Here is a 23,322-nt window from a genome sequence, read left to right on the forward strand (position 1 = left end):
CATATAAGATTGTGAAGGGGCTTGATCGGGTGGATGCAGTAAGGATGTTCCCAAAGATGGGTGAAACTAGAACGAGGGGGCATAATCTTAGAATAAGGGGCTGCTCTTTCAAAACTGAGATGAGGAGAAACTTCTTCACTCAGAGGGTGGTAGGTCTGTGGAATTTGCTGCCCCAGGAAGCTGTGGAAGCTACATCATTAGATAAATTTAAAACAGAAATAGACAGTTTCCTAGAAGTAAAGGGAATTAGGGGTTATGGGGAGCGGGCAGGAAATTGGACATGAAGCTGAGTTCGGATCGGTCAATGCCCTGTGGGTGGCGGAGAGGACCCAGGGGCTGTGTGGCCAGGTCCTGCTCCTACTTCTTGTGTTCTTTAGATTTGTGGTTGGGATTAGATCAGCCATGATCTTATTGAATGGCGGAGCAGGCTCGAGGGGCCGATTGGCCTACTCCTGCTCCAATTTCTTATGTTCTTATGTTCTTATGAGTGACTCACCTCCTGACTCCCGAAAGCCTTTCCACCATCTACAAGGCACAAGTCGGGAGTGTGATGGAGTACGCTCCACTTGCCTGGATGAGTGCAGCTCCAACAACACTCAAGAAGCTTGACACCATCCAGGACAAAGCAGCCCGCTTAATTAGCAGCCCATCCACCACCCTAAACATTCACTCCCTTCACTACCGGTGCACCGTGGCTGCAGAGTGTACCATCCACAGGATGCACTGCCGCAACTCACCAAGGCTTCTTCGACAGCACCTCCCAAACCCACCACCTCTACCACCTAGAAGGACAAGAGCAGCAGGCACACGGGAACAACACCACCTGCACGTTCCCCTCCAAGTCACACACCATCCCGACTTGGAAATATATCGCCGTTCCTTCATCGTGGCTGGGTCAAAATCCTGGAACTCCCCACCTAACAGCACTGTGGGAGTACCTTCGCCACACGGACTGCAGCGGTTTAAGAAGGCGGCTCACCACCACCTTCTCGTGGCAATTAGGGATGGGCAATAAATGGATGGCCTCGCCAGCGATGCCCACGTCCCATGAACGAATATAAAAAAATAATTGTCCGTGTACCTCCTTGTGCTGGATCAGTAAATGGTCCATCAAGTGAAGTTGACACAGATTGTTATGGTGACTAACTGTTCCTATGTGCTCATGGACACATCTATATTAAACTGAGTGAGGTCGCTCTTGCCATTGCCTTGCTGCTGGGCTCTCCCTCAGCATGTCTAGAGATCTGTAGCATGGCATCCGTGACGGTTCCAAGAGTTTTCATTACTAAATACAACTCCCTTATTCCAGTGGCAGAATTGCACACCCAATTATTCATGGGTCAAACTATACTGTCGCCCCCCCACCCCCCGGCCAAAGCTGCTTACTGCTCCAAGATCATTCCAGAAAGCATAAACAACTCCAAACTCCTTTTCTCAGTCCTCCCTCCTTAACACCTCCCCCCTCATCCTCACCTCAGATTTAAAATGTAAAAAACTTGTGGACTTTTCATGCCCAAAATTGCATCTGCATAACTGCTTCTCCCTCCTCTGCCTGTCCCTCAATTCCGTATAAGTTTCTGTATAAGTAAGCTCTCACCCATCTCATTCTGTGCAGTTTCTCCCCCCTAAGCCCTTAGAATATTGATGTTGTTGTTCTTTGTGCAACTTTGATTATGGCTCTCTATTTTCCCTCATCTCCTTCAACCTCTCCCATTTTCAGTACCATTGACCACTCCATCCTCCTCCATTGAGTCTCTTCTGTATTCTGCCTAGGTGTTACTGCTCTCTCCTGGGTCTGCTCACACCTGTCACAATGCAAGTAATTCTGCAGCTTCTCCTCCACTCTCTGGTGTGCTGCAGCTCCATCCATGATCCTCTCCCCTTCCCCACTTCGATGATACCATCTGAAAGCTTGGATGGTCACCTTTCACATATATGCTAATTGATCCTAGATCTAACTCTCTGCCTCTTCTATCGACCCAAAGCTGTTGCTGTACTCCTGAATTTCCTGTCTGACAGCAAGCCTTGAAAGAGCCAACATTTCCTCCATCTTAATGTGAGCAAAAACAAAGCCATCCTCTTTTAGCACTTGCATGTCTCTTGCTTGACTCCATCAAACTCCCTGGCTGCCATCTCAGGCTGATTCAGGATGTGCAAAATTTTGGCTTGCTGTTCAACCTGAGTTCAACTCCTCCCCTACACCTTCCAGCTTCATAGCATTCAGCATTGTACAACCCTCATCCCCACCCATACATGTCCCGTATGCCAATCATCAACTTGACCTCTAACCTCCACTACTTCTGGTGCTCCAACAAGTTGACGTCAAAATTCTCATCCTTATTGTCAAATGTCTCCATGGTCTCACCCTGCCCTATATTACTGATCTCCTACATCCTCACATCCCCTCACGTCTCCTCTGTTCCTCTAGCACTGATCTACTCTTTGTTACTTGCTCCACTACTTGTGGTTGCACTTCTGGAACTCCCTGGTTAGATCCCTCTGCCAAAGCAATTTCTTCCCTGTTTTCAAAAACATCCTCAACACTCTTAAATGTGCCTTTTGTTCCACCTTCACTGTCTATATATTCCCTTCTTCCCTCCAATGTCCATTGTTTTTCTTCCTTAGTGTAAAGGACTTTGTGAAACTGGAACCCCACAGCAGCCTGTGACATTCAACCATTTTTTTCAAATACTGGCACGTGTACATCCACCTTGGGGGGATTTAGATAGCCAGTTTGAGGAGGCAGCACTGATGAATCACGGAACATGGATGAAGAGGAGCCAGTTCACAGTCTGCTTCAGCTGCAAAGCCCATGAATTTTGACCTCATGTGGCCTGTATATAAAAGGTTGCAATCTGAGTACTGTCATCATCTGTGGTAATTTGCTAAAATATTCCAAGGTCTGGCAGTAACTGTGGAAGAGCCCATCAGCCACACCAGTGCCGTCATGCATGACAGCTTATTGGAACTGCAGTCCATCATGGAGAACATGGCAACTGCACGGGCATCTGCAGTTGAGCCCCCAGTGACATAGGTACTTCTCAAGTGGGAGCATCTCTCATGAATGCTCATACAGATAGTGTGGAGGCTTTGAGCTCAAAAGTACAGCAGGCTGACTTGTCCAAATTCAACATGTTTGGGGATTGGATTGTGATATCCACTATGCAGGGCTTTACAAACCTCATTGCTGCCCAGAGGTCTGCTCCCACACAGATCAGTGACACTGCTGGCAGAGTGGCCAGCAGTGGAGGCATAGCTATAGTAGATACAGTTTAGATTGCTGACTCTCAGGGCAACACTAGTGATCCACTCAACCCTGCCCCCACCCGATCCCACTCAAATGACACAAGATGCACCAGAAAAGGGGTAGGGGGACCCAGCCACCCACCACAACATCAGATATGCTGGAACCATCTACAAGCCATCTCCTGACCCAGCCTACTTAATCGCAAGAGCACTTGGGGAAGTACTTAGAAGAAGCACTAGAGTAGATAATGGAAGACGCACATTGTGCATTGTCATCAAGGGGAAGCAGTGGGGTAAAACACAGTAAAGACACATACACATATCACTCATAAGGAAATAAATTGGTTGCCCTTTATGTTAACTTTATCCAGATAATTTGCTATTGGTGGTGCAAAACAGACCTGATACTGAATTGCGAAGCTCAAGCGCTTAGGCAAAAGTCCCATCTATGCGCACTACTAATTCTAGTTGTAAAAGTGTTGCAGCAGAGATATCTTCAGGATCACTGAGTGTCCTGCTCTGCCCCGGTTGCTGGTGGGTCTCTTCCTCCATCTGCCCATGGTTGGATCTTTCTGTATGGAAAAGTCGCAACAGACAATGATGATCTTGTAAACCCTAGTGAGCCGGTGCTGTACGGTATCCATTGATCTGCCCAAGTATCTACTTAAAGAATAATATTATGTCTCAATAATGATCCCAGTGGCTGGATGGGCCTTATTGTATCTGCATTCACTTGATGTTCATAGCTTTCGCAAGGTTGTCATGAACCAGGGCTGAAGTGGGTACCCTCGGTCTACCAGTAGCCAGGTTTCCAAATATCCTTCTCCTTCAATGAACCCAGACACAGAGACATGAGCTTGCATTAATCTGTGTTGCTGGTCATTGATCACTTGTACTTTTAGGTAGTGGAACCCTTGCTATTCTGGAACACCGTGTCATTCTGTGTAGTGGCCCAGATGGCTACATGGGTACCATCAATAACACCCTGGACTTTGAGAAATCCTTTCATATGCAAGAATTGAAATTTCCTCTCATTTTGTTGCCATTTTACCATTGGAAAACTGATAAAGATATCTGCCCCAGTGAACCTGCTTGATGCACTGCAGATTGGATGATGTTATGTAGGTTCCTGCATAGCTTGAAAGAAATCAGAGGCTTCATATTTCAGGACTGTAGTCATCTTGTGTCACTGGTATTGCATCCCTGTAGTCAATGTTGTGTGCTGATCAGATTCCAATGGATGGCACAGCTCAATCACTACCACCCTGGTGAAGCAGAGCCTGTGAAGGCAATTGCCCTTAGACATTGCCAGCTATGTGTCTCTGAGTCTGTACACATGGTTCCTTGGGTAAGGGCACTCTGCCTCTGATGCATGTAAACCTGCCTCACATCTCTTCTTTCACTTCCATTCCCTCCTCCAAAAACTCAGAGAAGTACTCAATATAAGGCAATTTTCTAAATTTAGCTTACAGCAGTTCCATCTTAAGTAACCACTTTCTGAAATCATTGGCCTTTAACATCCTTTTCATATGGGTGGGCTGATTGCACAATGCATTCCTTGCATGAAGAAATGAAAAATTGCACAATGAAGCATTACTATATCATTTGCAAGAAACTAAATATTCAAACGAAATTCTTGTACATTTTGTGCGTGTACTTTTGACTGGCCTAAATGGCTGACTAGCAAGTAGCGCACTGGGAAGATCTGGTGAAATGAGTCTCTGCGCCATTTCCCAGCTTTACACCCCTGAATCATAACAGTATGAATAACCCCATTGGTCAGAAAATCTACCCAAATATCTCAAAGGATTTTCCTGTTTCTGACCTGTTGCCACTCAATATTTGTTGTAATTATCAAACCAACTTGAGTGAGTGTGAATCACAGTTTAGATTGTTGAAGTTAACTTTATGAGCAGAAGACACATTTGCAGATATTACAGAAAAACAAACAGAAACTGTGAAGCAGAAAGGATTTTTATATCCTAGAAACTACTACGAGCAATACTCAGTCTGCTTATGTTAAATTCTTCTCTCAGCTTTTTTAATGTTAACCTTTTATTTACCTGTGAAGGTAGTTGCCCTTAGACATTCCCAGGTATGTATCTCTGAATCTATGCATATATTTAACTCATTTATTTTAAATAAGTGTGCACAGTTGAGAGTTTAGGAAACCAGAATATGGGACCAAATTTCTTTTTTTTTTAAAAAAAGACAATTGCCCTGAAATTATGCTATGGAATATTAACATACAAACACTTAATTTGTTCATCTAAAATTCTTTTGCCAACATTTGCCAACTGCCCACTGATACTTCACCCTAGTTTCACCCTAGCCAATGTTTTGTGTAGAAAATGAATGTTGGAAGGCTATTCAATTATGAGGGACATCATAACTTATCAGGATTCTATCCTCATCAGACATCCATCCACATGTGTGTATTTTCCAGCAGTGATATGGAACAGCAATTATGGAGATGAAAATCATCTCCACTATTTCTAAGGGCAGGCCGAAGTGATACAATAAAGTAACAGGATCCACATCAAAAGTGGTAGCTTATTAAACAGTAGGGGAAAAAATAAAGCATTTAGGGCAAATTCAGTGATGCTGCACTCAGCGAAGTTGGTACAAGTCAAAGATAGGGTAGCAACACTGTAGCATTGATTCTCTGATCTGCACACTTTTGTTTCCACAGAGGATCACTGTTAGGGCTGCAGGACTGCTGAATTTACCCTTGTGTTGAAGTGAACTGTGGCAATGATCATGTGTATAATTTATGTAGATATGAATGTTTGACAAACAACATAGATACTATATTTTTTATGTTCAAATTCTTAATTACCTTTATGGTTAAATTAATGTAAAAATAATTTAAATGTATTGTAAGTGCAAGTCCTTTCCTTTCCTTTCCTTTTAAAGTCTATTATAAATCTGGAAATCCGTGTTACATAAATGCATTTAATGATGTCAGGAATCAAAAAGGTTTCTGGACGTTATGTTACCCAGCACTTTGTAGAAGGGCATTGTTGTTGAAAGTTAATTATGGAAGATAGTTTACCTGTAGTTCTGATATTTTAGCAATAGTTCCAAGGTCTTAACATTTGCATTTTTGGAATCATAAACTTTCTCCCAGGATTCTTCCAAACCTGCTGCTAGGAAATGCTTAGAATCAGGGCAAGATGACTCAACTTGCTATTTGCCTGACCTTCGTCTTTGGAAGCCCCTTGGCTCTCCTTGGAATGCTGCTGTGATGGACTAGCCATGACTTGAAATTTGCTTTCTTGATCATGGGTGCAATTGTACAATTATTAAAAGCTTATTTAATTTGAGACTGAACATATGTTTTAGATGTTGATGAAAATTAATTAATTAGATGAGTTATAGGCATAGAACAGCATTTTAATGTTGTATTATAATCGTGTTGTGATTTATTTTGTTTTTAACAGGAGGATATGTTGATTCTAATAGTGAAGAATCTGATTCAGATCTGTCAGATGTGCCAGAGTTGGACTCTGACATTGAACAAGAAGTCCAAATCAGTTATGATCGTCAGGTTAGTAATTTCAGTGGTAGTATTGACATATATTAATATTGGCATTTTGAATTCAATGATAGTTACACAACTTTTAATATTTTCAACATTATTGTTGACATATTTTAATCATTTTCACTTATGGACCTAAAATCCTTTGTGACATGAGTCTTGTAATTAAGACTTTCAGTGAAGAAATTGAACATAGTGCCTTAAAGGGAAAGCCTTGATTTAACATTTTACAATTCTATGAGATTGTCATGAAATGTGGCAAAATACATACAAAATCAGAAAACACATGAGGGCCAATTTTTACTCCCTCCGCCGGCGTAAATAGGGCAGTTGTGGCCCGAAAATGGCATCAGATCACCTACTGCCATGTTTACACTGCCATTGCAGTCCCCACCGTCTTGGGTATGGCGACAGCCACAGTGGCTGTGTAAACGGGACAGTAAATGTTTCAGGCAGGAAGCTATATGTAATATGCTGTCTCCATTTGTACCAGGCGATGAGCGGCTTAACCAGCGGTCCTCAAAGGGACCACTGGAGATCGCTCAGAAAATAGCTTGGGAAATGTTTTTTAAAAAAAATTTTAAATTGGTGGTGCCAGCAGAAGAAGGAATGCTCCTTCTGGCCCACAAATTAATTCTGGCCTGCTACCGCTTCATGTGAGCACCTCCCGGCTCCGACTGTCAACCGGCACAATGTGGGAGCCAGCTAATTTCCCGCTGTCCCAGAACCAGCGAGCAGAAGTAGTTGCCCTGTTAGGCGCCCGCAGCTCACCAGAGGAATATAAATGAGCCCTGAGCTCGATCCTTACGCTGGTAAGAACATGCTGGCAGTGGGCGCACTGTGCCCTCCACCTGTAGTTAAAATCAACTCTATTAAAGTTTGAGCTCAATAAGATAAGTACTTTTGTTAGGTTGTCAGCCAGGATCACAAGTGGGTCATATAGTGTTTAATGTCCAACACATCTTAAAATGTTTATTTGCAGTGCATTGATTTGGGGCCAGGAAGGGGGATTTGGCTGATGAGTTGAGTTGGAAGAGGATCGACAGTGCAGGAAATGTCTCTCTTAGACAAAATGAACTTGGAGAGGGCAAGTAGGCAGTGGAGGAAAAGCTGCAGAGGGACAGGGATTTAGTGTGGATGGGAGGCTGTGGGGGCTTCGGGGACAAAAGGAAGGAGAGGACACAGTTGCACAGATGGACTCAATTTTGGTGACAAAGAAATCCATGAGATTAAGGTGTTTAAGGAGACAATTGGTTGAACCTGTAATAATAGGTGGATAGCAAAGCACAATAGTGCTTGACATGGTCAAGTCAGATCTGGCAACAGATGGTTAGGCCATTTGAGTGCCAGGTACATTCAAGTTTATGTCTCTTACAATCTTAGATCGTCCCAAACCGCTTTACAGCCAGTGAAGTACTTTTGAAGAGTTGTGACTGTAGGAAAACACGGCGACCAATTTGCTCATAGCAAGGTCCCACAAATGGCCAGATAACCTGTTTTTTAGTGATGTTATTTGAGGGATAAATATTGGCCAGGATACCGGGAGAACTCCCCTGCTCTTCTTCGAATAATGCCATGGGATCTTTTATGTCCACCTGAGAGGGCAGACGGGGCCTCGGATTAACGTCCCATGCGAAAAATGGCACGTCCGACAGTGCAGCATTCACTCAGAGTGTCAGTCTGGATTATGTGCTCAAGTCTGTGGCGTGGCACTTGGACCCATGACCTTCTGACTCAGAGGCAAGAATGCTACCACTGAGCCAAGGCTGACAGAAAATACCTGAAAATATGCAGCTCTTCCAGCGTAATCCATCCGCAACTCGGATGGGAGTGCAGCAGAAGGAACATAATTTAGGTGGGAACCTGGGTGTGCCGAGTCCCATACTTGCCCTGGAGTTTCTGTCTGGCTTCCACCCGGTACAGACAAATCCACTGATGCAGAAGTGGGTGGGGACTCCCAACATTGATAGTTCCTACATCCTCGGCCTTCAATAGGCCGGTAGAGCTTTGGCAACCCGTCTGTTTGGTGAAACTAGGTTTATCACAGCATTCAATAGTGGATGTGGGGTCCACTGTGAGAGTCCAGGACAGGTTCTCGGCCACGGCCCTTGAAGAGAACTGCTCATTTCTGACACAGAAATACCCCCCTCGTCCCACAAGTCTTCAACTGGGCTTTCCATCCTCTCTAGCGAGCGCATGAAGTCTTGAAATGGTAAGGTGGAACCTCCCCTGATCCCCTAAACCCATCTGAATCAGTAGCGCAATCCCAGGGTAAGTGTCAGGATGGCTGCCTCATGGATTTTCGGACTCCAAAAAATTTTTAGTGCTTCATACAACTTTCTTTTGTACAGTGGAAATGTAATATTGTTTTGTGCAGTGGAAATGTAATATTTCGTTTTAACATTTAGGTCTACAAAGAAGATCTACCTCAGCTCAAACAGCAAAGCAAAGAGAAAAAACAAGCTGCAGCTTATCTAAAAAGAGAGAAAGCCCCTGAAGGGAGTCTGAAACTACAATTTGTCCATGGGTACGTTTAGAAACTTTTTCCTTAAGCTGCATTTAATTTTGTAATGCATAGCATATTCTGTAATTTTATTCCTCTGCAATGTACTCAAGACAACTAGCATGCACAGTGCAACCAGCCAGCCCATAGTGCGCAAGAAACCCCCACATTATTTGGGCCCCAAAACCTACTCAGATAAGGTTTTCTTCCCATAATGCGGCTGAACCACGTGAGCATCACTTCAGTCACTTGGAGAAAAAGAAATTATTTTATAGATAGAGTCCGTTCACCCCCACCCTTATTCTTCTAACTCCTCTCCCTATCCTCTCTGTCGGCACCAGCAGGCATCGGAAAGAATAGACATATTAGGGTACATTTTCCAATCATCCCCACTAGCGGCAGTGGTGCAGAATGAGTAGTGGGTGGAATTGAGATATAGGGCCCAATATTAGGAGGGCGGCGGGTTCGCGGCGGGGGGGTCGACTGGGCCCGTGAACTCGGGGTGCTCCGCACGGAATTGCAAGCTAATTGGATCCACTTACCTGTGCTTCCGGGTTTCGCGCTGGAAAGCTGCGCAGCGGGCGGACTGCGCATGTGCAGCATAGACTGTAAGCTGGAGGAGCCCTATTTAAAGGGGCAGTCCTCCACTGACTGATGCTGCAGAAAATAGGAAAAATTACAGCATGGAGCAGCCCAGGGGGAAGGCTGCTCCCAGTTTAATGATGCCTCACTCCAGGTATCACTGGATGGGGTGAGGAGGAGGGGGAGGACAGAGATCTTCCCCCCGGCGGGCGGGAGCAAGCGGCCTGCCTCTGCCACCAAGAAGGCCTGGCTCGAGGTGGCAGAGGAGGTCACCAGCACCACCAACATATCGCTCACCTGCATACAGTGCAGGAGGCGCTTCAATGACCTCAGTAGGTCAGCCGAAGTGAGTACACTTACTCATTCCCTACCCTCCGTCTGCCACATCACCGCCCCCACCCCACATCTCCTTCTGTACTGCCAACACTACTCTATCACATCACTCCTCACATCCACTCAAAGCTCATCCTCATCTTACCTGCACTTACTCACCTCACCAGTACTCATCACACCACTACCATTCAATCCAATTCTCATACAATCTCATGGCTCTATCTCATACTCACCCTCTCATGCATCTCTTTCACAGTCAGCCTCACTCAACCTGCCACTATCAGTGCTGCAGCCACAGGGCATGCATCACATATGTGCAGTAGGAAGCGTAAGGCAGACGTGTCGTGAGCATGAAGGGGATGCACAAGGGTGTTTGAGGGTTTGTCATGGTGTTTACCTATATTTGATTTCTGATCAACTCACATAACATTTTATATTGTCACCACTACTGCCGCGTCTTTGCGAATCTTGTCTGGTTTGTGCAATAATGCCCTTTCCTGAGGATCACCATGAAGACCCACAACTGATGCCACCCATTGTGTCACTGCAGAGTGGGTGCAGGTGTATTTGCAGGGCTCTTTTGTGCAGACGATTGAGAGACATCGGCGATGTCCCCGGTGGCACCCTGAAAGGATGCGGAGGAGAAGTTGTTGAGGGCAGTGGTGACTTTGACAGCGACAGGTAAGAAGATGGTGCTCGGGCCAGCTGGGAGCAGCTCGGCATGAAGGGGGCTGCAGATGTCCACGACTACATGTCGAGTGACTCTGAGCCTCCATGTGCACTGCTGCTCAGAGAGGTCCAGGAAGCTGAGCCTCAGTCTGTAGACCCTGTGGCGAGGGTAGTGCCTTCTGCGATGCATCTCTCTCTGCCGTTGCCCCCCCTCCTGCTGTGCAGGTGAATGTATCACAGCACTTTGTTGATGGGGCTCCACGTGTCAGAGGTGGACGGCGTGGCCGGCGAGACTGGTGATGCTGTTTGTCCTCCAAGTAGGTCATGACTGCAGCCATGGCGGCCCCCATCTGCAAGATGTATATTTGAGGGGGTCCGCAAGGTAGGTACATGTGTCTGGACACCGGGGTAAGTGTTCAAGTTTGTGCATTTTATTGTTAGGAGGAGGGTGGTGGAGACCAAACTTTGTCCAAAGTGACCGAGTGGCCTCCTGCAATGAGAGAGGTTCCCCCCACCTGTCAAATGGACCTTTGCAGCTGTCACAGGCTGATGGCTGCAACACGTCCATTTGAATTGGGAGTGTTTCCCCCAGTACGGGAAACAGTCTCAGTTCATTTCAAAATCCCACCCCTCCTAAAATATCATGTCAATCAGGTCTGTAAACGACCTGAAGTACCTGTTTTAAGTACTTTAAGTGGCACCCCACCGGCTTTAATTGCCGGCGGGAGTCCCACATGCGGGGGCTGAGCGCGCATGTCAGCGCGTCACTGGGGAACCCGGAAGTGGGCGGGTTGGAGCCGGGCTCCAGAACCACCCCGGGAATCCCCGATTTTCGCAGTCCCCCCGCCACGAACGCACTCGATCGGGGCTGCGAAAATCGAGCCCATAGGGTGGAAAGCTGGGATCACATTATCAGCCCCACTACTTTCATATGAACATGGCAGGCATTCGTATGATAATATCATATAACCTAATTTCTTGCCACATGTTCACCGTATCATTTTGTTTTCTGCTCTGTTTCACTTTCTGTTTTTGTCCTCTTTCCTAAAATCAAGATCTCTTCAATATACATGAAATAAAATATTTTATGAAATGAAATAAAATTATGGTGTTTGAAGCTGTAGTATGCCATAATTCTTATTTTTAAAAAGCATTTTATATAAAAATGCATCCTCGTTGCACTTTTTCTTTTTAAATGTTTTCTCTGGATGATAGACACTACATTGATTCTGTCTACCTCCATCTGCCAAGCAGCCTAGACATTCTTTAACATGGGGAAGGAACCCTGACATGTCAAAAGGTTATCCCCACTTTGCTGCACTTCTGGCAAGAGGACTTTCTAATAAACATCAGAAATTGGAGCAGACTTCCTCTTTACTCCAGGCATACCTTCTGTTGTGCACAGCAACAATTCACGTGAGCTGTTTTGAAATGGTAGCTGGTTTCGCCCCACTTTGTTAACAATCTGCTTGTCGCTCTGAAGTTCTGCCACTTCAATACCAGGACCAGAAAATTCCTCTTATTATGTTGTTATGTGAAAACAGAACAATAAACCTCAGTACTTCATAACTACATTTGTACTAATGTATTGTGATCTCTTTATTAAACAAATAATAAGCACATATTTAATATTCAGCTCTTTTTTTTACATATGGGACATTTAGGGGCCAATAGATTTGTGCTGTTGTTGTGGAGCTTTGCCCGTCATGAGCACATGTTGGGAATGTTTAACTACAGTTGAAATGTTTTTGAGGTGGTGAACCATAGACAATCTTTTGCTGTGGCTCATATTTGTGAGATAAATTAGTGAAATAAATTATTGGTAATTGCCACTGCATTCTCATTTTTTATAGTTCACTTTTCTCCATGGATAATAGGTGGCGTCCTAAACAGTCCAAACACTTAATCACTTGGAAAGTTGCCATGAATATCATATTTTTATAAAAGATTATACTTATAATCATTATGCTATTATATTTTATAAGCTTGTTTTGTATTTTATGTTTTTAAGGTACAGAGGATATGACTGTCGAAATAATCTCTTCTACACCCAGGCTGCTGAAGTGGTCTACCATGTTGCTGCTGTTGCTATTGTTTATAATCGACAACAGCATTCACAGAGATTCTATCTTGGACATGATGATGATATTCTCTGTCTAGCCATTCATCCAATAAAGGACTATGTGGCTACTGGACAGGTATTTACAAATCCTATAAACTGAATTATATTTATCATTGAAACTATCTTTTATTTTGTATTTGATGTGAGAGAAGCTGTGCTAAGGAGACATTCTGCACAGATTGTTGGAACTTTAATGTCCTTTTCCACAGGGTGGTAGCGTACAAGTTAAAGTCTGAAATTTTCCATGCGGTGAAATACTAACCATACTGTGTTGTGGGGAAGCAGGCCAAAAGAAGGGAGGCAAGCTCTGCCTGCTCGTGTACACCTCAACATGGCTGGTTGCAGAGCAGTATAGACTGGGACCCAGAAGCTGAAGGGGACACTGTGTTGCATAAAAGTCCAACAGGATGAGAAAAGGAGGAAAAAGAGATGTCTTGGTTGCAAACTTTGGCAATTATCAACTTTGATGTATTTATTGAAATAATCTTTAGCTCCAGTTCGATGTAAAGTATAATAAGTTTGTTTGTATATTTCAATAACCGATGAGTGATATTAGTCTTAACTCTAACAGTATTTTTTGATAGGTTGGACGGGATCCAGCAATTCATGTCTGGGATACTCAAACACTTAAATGTTTGTCACTACTAAAAGGACAGCACCAGAGAGGAGTATGTGCCCTTGACTTTTCATGTAAGTTACCTCTTAAACATCTGTTGCAAAGTGTACTAATACTTAAAAAATTGATTCTCAATACCACAACTGGTCTTCCAATTTTGGAGGGTCCAACCAAATGCTTGCTGGGTCTACTTACTGCAAAAAGATGTGTTCTCCTTCCCACCTCCCCCAGTAGGGCTAGGTACAATCCTCCCCACAATAAATATATGGCTGTAGCACTTTGGAGCATATCTCAATTGGAAGAAGTGATGTTTAACCTGTGCCTGGAACTGAGGAAATATTGGTACAGGAGGGGAAAGTCAGCAACAGCGACCTATCCATTGATAGGCAAGGACAGTAACCAAACCAATAGAACCATTAGTAGGCAGAACTACCCCGTCTTTTGACCCAACTGAATCCCAAAGATCAAGATTGCTTTCTTGCAACCCTTAAACCTGCATGGCTGCAAGCTATGCTCCTGACTATGCCAAAAAAATTGCATTGCTTTACTACATTATAACAGTGACTACACTTCAAAAGTACTTCATTGGCTGTGAAGTGCTTTGGGATGTCCTGAGGTTGTGAAAGGCACTATGTAAATGCAAGTTCTTTCTTTCTTTCCAACTTTGCCAAGAAACCTTAATGTATCAATGTACTACATCCTGCATTGAGAAATCAAAATGTACAATGGCTCTATGTAAAATATATAGGCGAATGTAAACTCTTAAAAGTAAAATAAAACAAATTTTTTAATTTCAAAAAATTATAATTCTTGTAACCTTAGTGAGGCAGCTGGTTTCCAGCTCATCCGTTCTCAGTCATTTTTCATGATTTATGCCAGACTTGGAAAATGGATATTCATATTACTGTGTACAAGGTCACTGCTACCCTTTTAAAAGAAATTTAACATTAGGTAGCATGCTAACCACATCTTCTATATATTTGTTGTGGTAGTATTTCATAATCTGTGAAAACATAACAAATGTTAGTCGAATTTTCTATGATCAAAGCAAATTTAAGCCAGTATGCTGCTTCAATAAGCAAAGCAATTCCGTTGTCATTTCCATTTGTTTTGCAGCTGATGGAAAAAGCTTGGTGTCAATTGGTTTGGATGACAACCACACTATAGTAGTGTGGGACTGGAAAAAGGGAGAAAGACTAGCAACATCAAGGTTAGCGCTTGATATGCTTTTTTGTCTCCTTTGTAACAATTGACTATAGTGTTTGAAAAACTTAGGTGAATCACATTTTCTTGCTGTTTCTTTTGTTGGAAAAGTTCTGTTAAAAATAATATAATTGTTGTTTTTTCCATAGAGGACATAAAGACAAGATATTTGTAGTGAAGTGCAATCCACAGCATGTCGACAAGCTTGTTACTGTTGGGATAAAGCATATAAAATTCTGGCAACATGCAGGTACCCTTAGTTTATTTACATTGTTAAATCTAACAGGAAAGGATTAACATTTATGCCTTAAACTGTTTCATACAGAATGAATGTTAAAAGTAGACTTTTATTTAGATTTGTAGCGGCTTGTTAAAACAGCCAAATAAACTATGGGGGCGATAGTCCATTTGCTGGTAATTTTAATGTGCTTCACAAACTTGTGAAATATGTTAGGTGTGCTGTTGAGCTGCTTATAAGTGGTATTTACCCCAATTCGCAAATTCTAAAGCAGGTTTAACACACCAGTAATTTTTTATGCTGGCAGAATTCAAAAAAACAATTCAGTCAATCATTGGATGGTATGCACAATAGAATCTATAAAGCATAATCAAATCAGGCCTTAATCCTCACTAGAAGACAAAGTCTGCTAAAGGATTAAAAACAAAGAGAATAAGTATGGCAATTACACACCAGTCATTTTCCTGCCTGTGGAAGAACAGGATGAAAATGAGGTGCAAACATAGAAAAGGGGAACAAATGGGATGAGATTTTACCCTAGAGAGGAACTATAAATCCTAAATGCTATACCTAGGCCTGTTAAAGGAACATTGAATGCAGAAGCTCAGGCTCTGCAGCAGGCTTGAACATACATATATATCATGTTGGAATTTGATCTATAGAGTTCATTGCCACCATAACACAGGCACAGAAAGGGATGTGGTGCATCGTAGAACAAACATCTGGACCTGTTAAACAGCAATTTTGGTTCATGATTGCTCGGGGGAAGAGTTTTTGAATTTTGAGCTAGCCAAGGTGTACAGATGCTTTGGAGTATGCTGCATATAACATACCCTTCCCATCCAAGGGATAATCCATGTTGAGATCAATATGGATCTATCCAGTGTCATAGCTTTGGAGGACCAAGGACTACATTAACAGAGGAGGTGCCCAGTAAAAGTATGGAAGGTTTGTAAACACCTAACATTTACATATTTTAATTAATGATCTTGCATGAAAAGGGGATAGCATCATCCACGTGTCTACACACTCCTATACACAAACTTACTCAGATGCCATTTTTTTGTCCATCAGCGAGGTCATCTATGTTTTAGACTCCATATCGTACTGCATCTTAGAGCAATCAAGTCAACCAGTCAAAGAAAAAATCTCCATTTCAGAGACATTTAGTGATGCCATGATGAACTGTACTATAGTGATTTGTTAGTTCAGCACCACATGTATGCCAGACAGGGAAGCACTCATTTCAATGGCAGAGCTTTTTATTGTTGCCTCGCTCAATTCCATCATACTGTACATTTGAACAACAGCACCAATGAGATCCTCCTGCTGTTCTAATACTCGTATCACATTGATCTCTGTATCAGCACAATTCAATTATTGCCTCAGTTCTAGGATCTTCCTTTGGCCTCTGCAATTTGCTTGCAAAGATTTAAAGTGAAATACCCATTGAACCAGTTGAATGCTCATGGCAAAGCATCATTTAGAATGACAACAACAACAACTTGCATTTATATAGCACCTTTAACAAAATAAAACGTTCCAAGGCTCTTTACAGGAATATTAGCAAACAAAATTTGACACTGAGCCACATAAGGAGATATTAGGACGGTGACCAAAAGCTTGGCCAAAGAGGTAGGGTTTAAGGAGTGTCTTAAAGGAGGAGAAAGAGATAGAGAGGCAGAGAGGTTAAAGGAGGGAATTCCAGAGCTTGGGATGTCGTCAGCTGAAGGCAGCCGCCAATGTTGGAGTGATTAAAATTAGGGATGTGCAAGAGGCCAGAATTGAAGGAGTGCAGAGATCTCGGAGGGTTGTAGAGCTGGAGGAGGCCACAGAGATAGGGAGGGGCGAGGCTATGGAGGGATTTGAAAACAAGGACAAGAGTTTTAAAATCGAGGTGATGGCGGACCAGGAGCCAATGTAGGTCAGTGGGCACAGGGGTGATGGGTGAATGGGACTTGGTGCGAGTTAGGATACAGGCATCAGAGTATTGGATGAGCTCAAGTTTATGGAGGGTGGAAGATGAGATGTATAGGTGTTGGTGCCCCAATATCTTTGGGGGTGCACATTCAAGTGGTGCTTATTTATGCAAGTTGTGGTGCTTGTTATGATCCAGGTCCATCTGTACTTTTGTTGAAGCATCAACAGTAATATCATTATGTTTATGTTATTAGAGAGATGGTGCAATATAATAGATTATATTAGCATCTGTACTGCTGTCCTATTCAATTAGTATATGTCAGAATTCCAATTGAGTAAGATGTTTTGAAGGGAAAACATACATTGAGAAGATCCTTGCCAGAATAAAATGTTCAAATTCCCAATGAACCTATCTACATTAGCAACGCTGAACAGTTGGGGCACCTTTTCACCTGTCTTCAATTCATCCAGTGGCACTTCACGCCTGATGGTTGAACACAATCTTATTCTCACTAGTTTTCTTGGCATCATTGAATCTTTTCAGGACCTCTGTTCATGTCCATCTGTATGTGCTGATTACATTCAACTACCAGGCATATCCTCCTGTTTCTCCTTCATGGTGTGTTTATTACGAGGATAAAATTCTTTCCAAAAATTACAAACCTCTTGGTCACTGCCTCCTCCATAATGAGGGACTCCAGAGTCGTCTTGCTCTTCTATACCATATTCTGCAACCATTATTACCACCCGCTGGTTTATATGGTGTTACACCTCATTAACTGCTTGTTTAAGAACAAATGTGCTCTGATTGAAGGCCTTAACCTACTACAGGTGAAAAGATAATATACCATGTTTCAGAACTTGCAATGTTCCCACCTGGCTAGCAAGTGAGGGCATTTACTACTGTGTATGACTGAATAAAAGGGACAGTGGCAACATGGATACGAAATTGGCTAAGTAACAGGAAACAGAGAGTAGCGGTGAACAGTTCTTTTTCGGACTGGAGGGAGGTATACAGTGGTGTTCCTCAGGGGTCGGTACTAGGACCATTGCTTTTCTTGATATAAATTAATGACTTGGACTTGGGTGTACAGAGCACAATTTCAAAATTTGCAGATGAGACAAAACTTGAAAGGGTAGTGAACAGTGAAGAGGATAGTGATAGACTTCAAGAGGATATAGACAAGCTGGTGGAATGAGCGGACATGTGGCAGATGTAATTTAACGCAGAAAAGTGTGAAGTGAAAAATTTTGGTAGGAAGAAGGAGGAGAGGCAATATAAACTAAAGGATACAATTCTAAAACGGGTGCAGGAACAGAGCGATCTGGGGGTATATGTGCACAAATCGTTGAAGGTGGCAGGACAGGTTGAGACAGTGGTTAAGAAAGCATATGGGATCCTGGGCTTTGCAAATAGAGGCATGGAGTACAAAAGCAAGGAGGTTGTGATGAACCTTTATAAAACACTGGTTTGGCCACAACTGGAGTACTGTGTCCAGTTCTGGGCACCGCACTTTAGGAAGGATGTGAAGGCCTTAGAGAGGGTGCACAAGAGATTTACTAGAATGGTTCTAGGGATGAGGGACTTCAGTTACGTGGAGAGACTGTAGAAGCTGGGGTTATTCTCCTTAGAGCAGAGAAGTTTGAGAGGAGATTTGATCGAGGTATTCAAAATCATGAAGGGGCTAGACAGTGTAGATAGAGCGAAACTGTTCCCATTGGTGGAAGGGTCAAGAACCAGAGGACATAGATTTAAGGTGATTGACAAAAGAACCAAAGATGACATGAGGAAAAGCTTTTTTACACAGCGAGTGGTTATGGTCTGGAATGCATTGACTGAGGGGGTGGTGGAGGCAGATTCAATTGTGGCTTTCAAAAGGAAATTGGATAAGTAGTTGAAGGAAAAAAAATTTGCAGAGCTACGGGATTAGGGCGGGGGAGTAGGACTAGCTGGATTGCTCCTACATAGAGCCGGCATGGACTTGAGGGGCCGAATAGCCTCCTTTTGCACTGTAACCATTCTATGATTCAATAAAGTGCCTTAATGCACACAATTGGAATATCCCCCCCATGTTGCTGTAGTGGATATTTTTGTTTTGTAATTTGTAGGACCTTGCTGTAATAATATGACATTTTTACAATGTGATGGACAAGTGCGAGGCAATGACCATCTCCAACAAGAGGGAATCCAACCACCTCCGCTTGACATTCAACGGCATTACCATCACCGATCCCCCACCATTAACATCCTAGGGATCACTATTGACCAGAAACTTAACTGGACCAGCCACATAAATACTGTGGCTACAAGAGCAGGTCAGAGGCTGGGTATTCTGCAGCGAGTGACCAGACAGATGGTCTGAGAAAGCAGAGCAAAGACCAAGGGAAGTCTAGATTAAACTGCATTTATTTCAATGCAAGAAGTCTGATGGGCAAGGCAGACGAACTCAGGGCATGGATGGATACATGGGACTGGGATGTTATAGCTATTACTGAAACATGGCTAAGGGAGGGGTAGGACTGGCAGCTCAATGTTCCAGGGTACAGATGCTAGAGGAAAGATAGAGCAGGAGGTAAGAGAGGAGGGGGAGTTGCGCTCTTGATTAGGAAGAACATCACGGCAGTAGTGAGAGGGGATATATCCGAGGGTTCGCCCACGGAGTCTATATGGGTAGAACTGAAAAATAAGAAGGGAGAGATCACTGATAGGATTGTACTACAGACCCCCAAATAGTCAACGGGAAATTGAGGAGCAAATATGTAAGGAGATTACAGACAGCTGCAAGAAAAATAGGGTGGTAATAGTAGGGGACTTTAACTTTCCCAACATTGACTGGGACAGCCATAGCATTAGGGGCTTGGATGGAGAGAAATTTGTTGAGTGTATTCAGGAGGAATTTCTCATTCAGTATGTGGATGGCCCGACTAGAGAGGGGGCAAAACTTGACCTCCTCTTGGGAAATAAGGAAGGGCAGGTGACAGAAGTGTTAGTGAGGGATCACTTTGGGACCAGTGATCATAATTCCATTAGTTTTAAGATAGCTATGGAGAATGATAGGTCTGGCCCAAAAGTTAAAATTCTAAATTGGGGAAAGGCCAATTTTGATGGTATTAGACAGGAACTTTCAGAAGTTGATTGGGAGAGTCTGTTGGCAGGCAAAGGGACGTCTGGTAAGTGGGAGGCTTTCAAAAGTGTGCTAACCAGGGTTCAGGGTAAGCACATTCCTTATAAAGTGAAGGGCAAGGCTGGTAGAAGTAGGGAACCTTGGATGACTCGGGAGATTGAGGCCCTAGTCAAAAAGAAGAAGGAGGCATATGACATGCATAGGCAGCTGGGATCAAGTGGATCCCTTGAAGAGTATAGAGATTGCCGGAGTAGAGTTAAGAGAGAAATCAGGAGGGCAAAAAGGGGACATGAGATTGCTTTGGCAGATAAGGCAAAGCCTGGGAACTACAGACCGGTGAGCCTGACATCTGTAGTGGGTAAGTTGTTAGAGGGTATTTTGAGAGACAGGATCTACAAGCATTTGGAGAGGCAGGGACTGATTAGGAACAGTCAGCATGGTTTTGTGAGAGGAAAATCATGTCTCACGAATTTGATTGAGTTTTTTGAAGGGGTAACCAAGAAGATAGATGAGGGCTGTGCAGTAGATGTGGTCTACATGGACTTTAGCAAAGCCTTTGACAAGGTACTGCATGGTAGGTTGTTACATAAGGTTAAATCTCACGGGATCCAAGGTGAGGTAGCCAATTGGATACAAAATTGGATTGACGACAGAAGACAGAGGGTGGTTGTAGAGGGTTGTGTTTCAAACTGGAGACCAGCAGTGTGCCTCAGGGATCAGTGCTGGGTCTGCTGTTATTTGTTATTTATATTAATGATTTGGATGAGAATTTAGGAGGCATGGTTAGTAAGTTTGCAGATGACACCAAGATTGGTGGCATTGTGGACAGTGAAGAAGGTTACCTAGGATTGCAACAGGATCTTGATAAATTGGGCCAGTGGGCCGATGAATGGCAGATGGAGTTTAATTTAGATAAATGTGAGGTGATGCATTTTGGTAGATCGAATCGGGCCAGGACCTACTCTGTTAATGGTAGGGCGTTGGGGAGAGTTATAGAACAAAGAGATCTAGGAGTACAGATTCATAGCTCCTTGAAAGTGGAGTCACAGGTGGATAGGGTGGTGAAGAAGGCATTCAGCATGCTTGGTTTCATTGGTCAGCACATTGAATACAGGAGTTGGGATGTCTTATTGAAGTTGTACAAGACATTAGTAAGGCCACACTTGGAATACCGTGTACAGTTCTGGTCACCCTATTATAGAAAGGATATTATTAAACTAGAAAGAGTGCAGAAAAGATTTACTAGGATGCTACCGGGACTTGATGGTTTGACTTATAGGGAGAAGTTGGATAGACTGAGACTTTTTTCCCTGGAGAGTAGGAGGTTTAGGGGTGATCTTATAGAAGTCTATAAAATGATGAGGGGCATAGATAAGGTAGATAGTCAAAATCTTTTCCCAAAGGTAGGGGAGTCTATAACGAGGGGGCATAGATTTAAGGTGAGAGGGGAGAGATACAAAAGGGTCCAGAGGGGCAATTTTTTCACTCAAAGGGTGGTGAGTGTCTGGAACGAGCTGCCAGAGGCAGTAGTAGAGGCGGGTACAATTTTGTCTTTTAAAAAGCATTTGGACAGTTACATGGGTAAGATGGGTATGGAGGGATATGGGCCAAGTGCAGGCAATTGGGACTAGCTTAGTGGTATAAACTGGGCGACATGGACATGTTGGGCCGAAGGGCCTGTTTCCATGTTGTAAACTTCTATGATTCTATGATCTCCTGACTCTCCAAAGCCTTTCCACCATCTACAAGGCACAAGTCAGGAGTGTGATGGTATACTCTCCACATGCCTGGATGAGTGCGGCTCCAACAACACTCAAGAAGCTCGATACCATCCAGGACAAAGCAGCCCGCTTGATAGGCACCCCATCCACTACCCTAAACGTTCACTCCCTTCACCACCGGCGCACCGTGGCTGCAGTGTGTATTATCTACAGGATGCACTGCAGCAACTCACCAAGGCTTCTTCAACAGCACATCCCAAACCCGCGACCTCTACCACCTAGAAGGACAAGGGCAGCAGGCACACGGGAACACCACCACCTGCATGTTCCTCTAAATTCACACACCATCCCGACTTGGAAATATATCGCCGTTCCTTCATCGTGGCTGGGTCAAAATCCTGGAACTCCCTACCTAACAGCACTGTGGGAGAACCTTCTCCACACGGACTGCAACGGTTCAAGAAGGTGGCTCACCACCACGTTCTCAAGGGCTATTAGGGATGGGCAATAAATGCTGGCCTTGCCAGCGACACCCACATTCCGTGAACGAATAATAAAAAAACATTTCACATAAATAACTTTTTCTAGTTGTGTAGCCAGAATATGTAAGTTTCACATGGAGAAAAAATGATTACGGTTGTAAAATAGTAATGGCATTTAAAGTCAGATTCTGATACAAATTGTTTTATTCTAACATTTTATAGAAAACATGTTTTTTTTATCTTTTACAGCTAATTGCTCACTTTGTTTACTTGCACCCTGGTATATGACAATGTTGTAGTTATGGTTTGATTACTGATTTATGATCCGCCTAAAGATGCACCTATTTTTAAAAATGATTATTATGTTGTGGTTACACAGATACTCGAGTTCTGGTCCAGACTCAGTATTTGAAATCCGTTAGGATGGGTTGAGTGGAGCTGCCCCACAAATATTAGAGTGAATTTTCTAGTCTAGGTGTGGACTGGGCTGGAGGCTTTGGCACGGCTGCACTGGTTAAGTGCCAACTCCATGGAACTTCGGGGATCAGCCTTATTATAAATTTTCCAATGAACTCCCAGCATAGGAAATCCCACCCCACAACCCCTTGGGCGATTGCTAGTTGTGGAATGGAATTTCTTGTTTATCAGAATTTAAAGTTCTCAAATGGAAATAATTGTTTTTCGTTGCAATAAACAAGAATTACTTTAAGGTATTTTTGTACCAGATGGAGAACAGAGGTGGCACAGCACACATCCATCAAAATTACCAGATACTTTGGTGAAAGTTTTATTGGAGCAAGGGTGAGAGGGTTGAGGCTGTCTCTGGAACTCTAGGACAATGTCCACACAGTACAGTAGCACCAGGTGCTTGGCAGGAGGTGGCAATGCATGTAATTACAGAGGGCAGCACCCAGAGGAGCTGGCTGTCAGTCAAGAAGAACATAAAGAAAAGAAATTGACTGGTATAGTGACCTTGACAGCTACTAGCAATGCTGCTCCTGTGGGTGTTTGGTTGGAGGTC

The 23,322-nt window shown here is 43.4% G+C and overlaps 1 protein-coding gene across 1 annotated transcript in view; it reads left to right on the forward strand.

Moving 5' to 3' along the window:
* Positions 1-23,322, forward strand: part of LOC137324570 (echinoderm microtubule-associated protein-like 6) — a 436,862-nt gene that overhangs the window by 212,627 nt on the left and 200,913 nt on the right. The window contains exons 13-19 of the mRNA XM_067989009.1: positions 2,626-2,657; positions 6,690-6,796; positions 9,196-9,314; positions 12,886-13,072; positions 13,581-13,686; positions 14,729-14,822; positions 14,965-15,065. Coding sequence (XP_067845110.1) covers positions 2,626-2,657; positions 6,690-6,796; positions 9,196-9,314; positions 12,886-13,072; positions 13,581-13,686; positions 14,729-14,822; positions 14,965-15,065 — 746 coding nt within the window. The remainder of the gene's footprint in view (positions 1-2,625; positions 2,658-6,689; positions 6,797-9,195; positions 9,315-12,885; positions 13,073-13,580; positions 13,687-14,728; positions 14,823-14,964; positions 15,066-23,322) is intronic.

Source organism: Heptranchias perlo, chromosome 8 (genome assembly GCF_035084215.1).
Source record: "Heptranchias perlo isolate sHepPer1 chromosome 8, sHepPer1.hap1, whole genome shotgun sequence".
Taxonomy (NCBI): Eukaryota; Metazoa; Chordata; class Chondrichthyes; order Hexanchiformes; family Hexanchidae; genus Heptranchias; species Heptranchias perlo.